The following is a 6,052-nucleotide window of genomic DNA, read 5'->3' as shown; positions in this document are numbered from 1 at the left end:
CACAAGACGAGGAAGTAGGCACAGAAAACTTTTTTAAAAATAGTCACTAAACGATGCGAAAGAAACGACCTAGAAATTCGATACTGGCGGAACAGTGGGTCATTTTCTTCACACTTTGGAGGCCCATTTTGACACCCTTCTGGTGACGCACAAAACGTGGAAACAGAGGCACGAAACATTCACTAGTCGATGCGAAAAGAAGGACCTCGAAATTAGGTAGTGGCGGAGCAGTGGGTTATTTTCGTCCCACCTTCGAGGCCCATTTTGACCCTCTTTCAGTGAAGCACAAAACGTCGAAATAGGCGCACAAAAGAGAAAGCGATGTGGAAATTAACGACCTCGAAATTCGATAGTGGCGGAACTCTTAGTCATTTTCATCCCATCTTGGAAGCCCATTTTGACCCACTTCCGGTGACGCACAAAACGTTGAAATAGGGGCACGAAACGGCACGAAAATTCACTAGTCGATGAGAAAGGAAGGACTTCGAAATTCGGTAGTGGCGATGCAGTGGTCATTTCCTCCCACCTTCGAGGTCCATTTTGACCCTCTTCAAGTGACGCATAAAACGTCGAAATAGGCGCACAAAAGGGTACGCGATGTGAAATTAACGACCTCGAAATTCGATAGTAACGGAACTCTCGGTCATTTTCGTCCCATCTTGGAAGCCCATTTTGACCCACTTCCGGTAACGCACAAAACGGGAAATTACGCGCTCAAAACGGCAGGAAACTGGCACTAAACGATGCGAAAGAAGCAACCTTGAAATTCGTTAGTGACGAAACAGTGATTCATTTTCGTCCCACCTTGGGGACCCATTATAACCCACTTCCCATGACGCATAAAACGTTGAAGTAGACACACAAAACGGCACAAAACGAAGTGAAGGCAACGACCTCGAAATTCATTGGTGGCGGAACAGCAATAACTTGTTCCGTCATATTGATAGGCCCATTTTGACCCACTTCCGGTGACGCACAAAATGTAGGAATAGGGTCACAAAGCGACACAAACACGCACAAAAATGCAAAACAATATACCTCGAAATTCGTTGGTGGCGGAACAAGTTAATTACGCCGTGAGCACCAATATAAGTATACCATCAAGGCTGAGAACTGCACGGTCTAATTTTTTTAGCCAAAGTAGAAGCCCAACCGGGATAGTGATGTCCGGCTCGACTCGGTTCAACTGAGCGAACAGCTTGAGCTGGCTTGTTTGAGATGACCCATCGACTGGGCTCTATTGAGCTAATGGCTTGAGCCGGCTCGGTAGGGACGAGTCATCGACTCTGCTCGATTGGAGCCAATGGCTCGAACCAGCTCCGTTGAAACGAGTCCATAGACTGGGTTCGAATCAGCTCAACTGAGCCGATGGCCCGAACCGGCTCGGTTGGGGTAAGCAATCAGGTCGGTTCGGTTCAGCTCCTGTGAGCAACCGGCTCGAGCTGGCTCGGTTGGATGAGCTGTTGGTTCGGCTCACTTCTCTGTTCGGCTCGATAAGTTAATGAGCTGTGAGAGAGCCGCTTGAGTCGTTAACAACCCTAAACCCGGGTCGAGCAGTTTTGAACATGTTTGCCTGGAGTCCTATAACTTTTAACAATTTTTGGCTCGAGCCCGAGTACTTGCTCCTCCTGAACTCAAACCTAGAACCTCGTGACCGATGTCCTTGCCTCCTGAAGATTTCTTGACGACCGAGATCGACAGTCAACTAATTTTTATATTCAGTTACAAACCGCCAATATTCCATGTTCATACACAGTGTTATAATAATAATTATTTATAGTAGTAGTAGTAGTATCATGGATAATTATATTGTCTATGTAGGATACTTGAAGAGAGTAGTACTTGGAACTACACAAAGGATTTAGCTCGAATTGGCTAGTTTTGGCTCGACTCGACTGGAAACTCGATCCGAATTGAGTCGAGTTGGGGGAAATTTTTCGAGCCGAGTTCTCGAGTCGAGCTCAAAGATGTCTGCTTCGAGTCGAGTCGAGTTTTAAAGAAAACTCGCTCGAACTCGCTTGTGCTCATCCCTATTGTATACATGACGGGCATATAGAGTTCTTTCGAGGGTGATAGAATCATAAACATAATATAATTAAAAAATGCTTAGTTTTACGTCTTTCTTCCCAGGAGGGTCGAAGGGATGGTAGTTATCCAGCAATTCTTATAAGTACCTTTTTTTTAAATATATGTAAAACAGTAACAAGTGGACAACACAATATACACATATCTTCTTATTTTCAGTTTTAATTGCTGATTTCCGTTGCAATTAACAATTACAATTAACAATTAAAAGTTTCAATTGTCAATTGCAATTAACAATTAAATGTTTCAATTGCACTCTTTCCGATTGACAATTAACAATTAAAAGTTTCAATTGCCTGGTGACCAATTAACAATTAACAATTGACGAAAAATTAATTGCAAATTTTATCATTGAATTCAATTGAAATTGAAATTAATTGTCAATCACAAATTGAAATCGATTGCAATTGAAATCAATTGCAATTGATTTTCAGAGCAATTACTTTCAATTGATTGATCAATTGCAATTGATTTCAATTGATTTTGCCCAACACTGGTCCTTGCAGAGCGGTTTGCTGGTGCAGTGCGCTTTGAAAGCAATCACGTGACAGATTACATAATTTTGAGGAGTAAAGAATCACGTGGCTTGCGGAATGGTTAATGGAGGAATACCTAAAACATTAGCCCACTACCTCTCTTTGATATTGTAGCATTTCTTTATAAAACATCATCTGGGCCAAATTGATCCAGTCTTGGTATTCGAAGGGTTAAATTCTTTTCCAGTAAAAGGAGGATAGGTCGCTGACATTGTATGAGTTTAGTAAGTTTAGTAGCGATCTACATTCCAGAGGATCTAGCATGTAGATGAAAATACTGTGGGCGAGAAATCATGTGATCACTATGTCAGGAGTAGTGTTAGATCAGGAGCGGATTGGTTTTGGTAATGGGTGAATGAAGCCTGTAGTGGAGGCAGTGATACAATTGTTAAAAGCAATTTCTGTCTGAGCGGCTATGGATGTTAATATTGGAAGAGATCAGGTAATGTCGGAAATTATTAGAAATATATTGGAATGGGAGGGGAATAGGACGACCTGGTAGAACATACATGAATATCATTGTGACACATAAAGATTTGTAATAAATAGTATGATTAGATGTTCTGGAATATTAGATGGAGAGTCAATACTATACCATGTGTATACCAGTTAAAAAGTGACATTAGTGATAGTTTGTTGATATTTACTAGGGATATAGTTATGAAGAGACTGGAAGTGTGGGAAGAGAAATTTAATATGAAAGTGAAGAGAAGGCGGTTAGGGTGGAAGTCAAATCAGGAGGAGGACATTGACAAAAAGGTGGTAGTAATAGGTGATGTGACGTTGTCGGATGATGAGAAGAAAGTGTTAAGTTTAGGCTATAAGTTTAAAGTGAAACAACAAAGATTGGACGCAGAAGAGGTTATATAATCGGTAGAGCAAGCCATAGTTCAAGTTCAGGACAAGGAGATAAGGGATAAGATAAGGAGAAAGGCTAAGGTTATTGTGGAAAGGAACATAAAGAAGCCAAAGGGGAACCTTTCAAAACACGAGTACAGTGTGTTGAAGGATATAAAGAAGCGAAAAGACATATGTGTGCAACAAGCGGACAAAGGTGGTGCCATTGTGGTGATGGAAAAACAATGATACAAAGAAACATTGAATGATATCTGTGATGATACTTACGAGGTGATAGGTGAAAGATCTATGTGTGAGGAAATTAAAGAAAAAGTTTTAGTATCTCTAACAAAAGCAGGTTTTGAAAGAGGTCTTAATAAAGAAGGTAGGATACCGGTAATGAAAGGTTTTCCAAAAGTTTATAAGGAGGATGTAAAACTGAGACCAGTATTAGATTGCCGAGGAAATATATTTGAACCATTGGAGGAGGAGTTAAAGAAGGTTGTGGAAATGTTAAGGAGGCAACAAGACAATAGCAGTGTGAAAAACTCGGTTGAGTTAAGAAGAAGGTTGGAGGAAGTAGGACAGAGCAAAGCTAAAAATATCATTTTCAGTGTCGATGTGAAGGCTATGTTTTCAAGTGTAAGAAGAAACAACATTGTTAAAGTCATCACTGAATTGATGAAGGATAGGAAGATCAATGGTTGGAGTGGAGAAGGACTGAAGGAGGCCCTGAAGACTATATGGAATAACAGTTATTGTGTTATAGGTGATAATTTATTGAAAATCAATGAAGAATTAAGCACAGGTTCCAGGTTGAGCCCAGTGCTAGCAGAAATTACTATGAACGACTGGGAGAAGAAAGTAAGGATGAAAGGAAGTGACAGATTAGTGTTTTTTGCTAGATATGTTGACGATTGCTTGGGGATTTGGAAAGGAACTGTAAGGCAATTGAAAAAGTTTGTAAAGAAATTGAGGATATAGAGAAAGGCATACAACTGGAGCTAGAGGTAGAAAAGGAAGAGGCTATAGTTTTCCTGGATATGAGAATAAGGTGGAAACAAGGAGTGATATACACAGAATGGTATCAAAAAAGTTGCGCGTCGGGAAACTATTGCCACGCCCGAAGTGATGTAGATTACTCGACCAAGAGGAATTTCATCATTAACATGGAGAATAGAATTAAACAAATAACCAGTGAAGGAGACAAGGCGGAACAGAGTATACACTCATTCCATAAGCGGGTGGAGAATAATGGATACGATAGAAAGAGGCTAAAATACAGAAGGAGATGGGAGAAGATAAACGAAGAAAAAGAAATAAGCCGAGAAGGAGAGCAAAATGAAGGAGGAATGGAAGAAATAAGAAAAATGTGGTGGGGGATAGAAAGTTTGGAAGAAGAAACAGAAATCATTAAAAGAATGCTTAAGAAGTTGTGGACATCTCAACTTACAGAAAAGGGGGTAAGAGGCTTCTGGATGTAATAAAGGAAAGAAGAAGGAAGAAGACAGAAGAAGAACAAGGGGTAATGATGGAGAAAAAAAGGACTGGTTTTTAAAATTCAGTGCGGCGAGTGTGATATGTGTTATATTGGGGAAACTGGAAAGAGACTAAGAGAGCGAATAAGACAACATAAGGATGACGTTAGGCTAGAAAGGAACAAAAATGCGGTCTACAAACACGTAAGGGCACGGGACATTCAGTTAATTGGAATGAAGTAAAATTTTAGGCCAGGAAGAAAGAAGCATAGTTAGGAAATGGAAGGAGGCACTGTTTATAGAAATGGAGGGTAATAAAGCTACGAACTGGAACTCAGGACTGATCATCGACCAACAGTGTAATAGGTTGTTGAAAAAACTTAAAGTATAAGATATGAATACATATATCTATTATAATGTGGTATATATATTGATTGTCTCACACGTGTTTATGTATTTATTAGTCCATATTAGTTATCTCTATATACGTGTGTGTATATATATATATGTATGTTATAGTATATATATTTATATATAGATATATATGTGGTTGTATAGTATACGAGTATATACTAGAGAAAGGCAAAACCGATTTTTATAAAAACCGGAAACCGGCTTCTAAAAAAACAGAAATTCGAAAAACCGACATTTCGGTTTTTCACCGGAACCGGTTTCGGTTTTTTTCCAAAACCGACATTTCGGTTTTTCACCGAAACCGGTTCCGGTTTTTCTCCAAAACCGGTTCGTTTTTTCGCCGAAACCAGTTTCGGTTTTCTTTAAAAACTCGGTTAGGTTTTCACCGGAACCGGTTCGTTTTTTTACTGGAATGAGATGTTTCATTTTGGCAAGTACATCGTTTTTTCTTGGAAATTTTTTTGTCGAAGACTGACGCATGGTTGAGTGCTGGGAGAGGGATGAATTCTTGCCTTCCGCTGTTGTTCTATCAACACTACGAGGATTTCACTCACAGAGCTTATGAATAAATGGAGGGAGAGGAGGGAAGGTCACCTATGAGATGATCACTAAGACTAGAGTTTTGGGACAGTGTTTGTTGTTCGTCTGGCAAGTCGGCAGCTGTACATTCAGAAAAGTTCGCTTTCTCCTAAGGAGACACCT

At 39.9% G+C, this 6,052-nt stretch overlaps 1 protein-coding gene across 1 annotated transcript; it reads left to right on the top strand.

Annotated features, from left to right (window-relative positions):
- Window positions 1–3,767: 3,767 nt before the first annotated feature.
- LOC145675306 (uncharacterized) lies at window positions 3,768–4,442 on the top strand. The gene has a single exon (XM_081745696.1). It carries the CDS (start codon window positions 3,768–3,770, stop codon window positions 4,440–4,442), a length of 675 nt encoding a protein of 224 aa, XP_081601822.1.
- Window positions 4,443–6,052: the final 1,610 nt, after the last annotated feature.

Source organism: Thermobia domestica, chromosome 18 (assembly GCF_964235325.1).
Source record: "Thermobia domestica chromosome 18, izTheDome1.hap1.1, whole genome shotgun sequence".
NCBI lineage: Eukaryota > Metazoa > Arthropoda > Insecta > Zygentoma > Lepismatidae > Thermobia > Thermobia domestica.
Note: the sequence above shows the minus strand (reverse complement) of the source record. Positions and strands in the feature narration are given on the sequence as shown.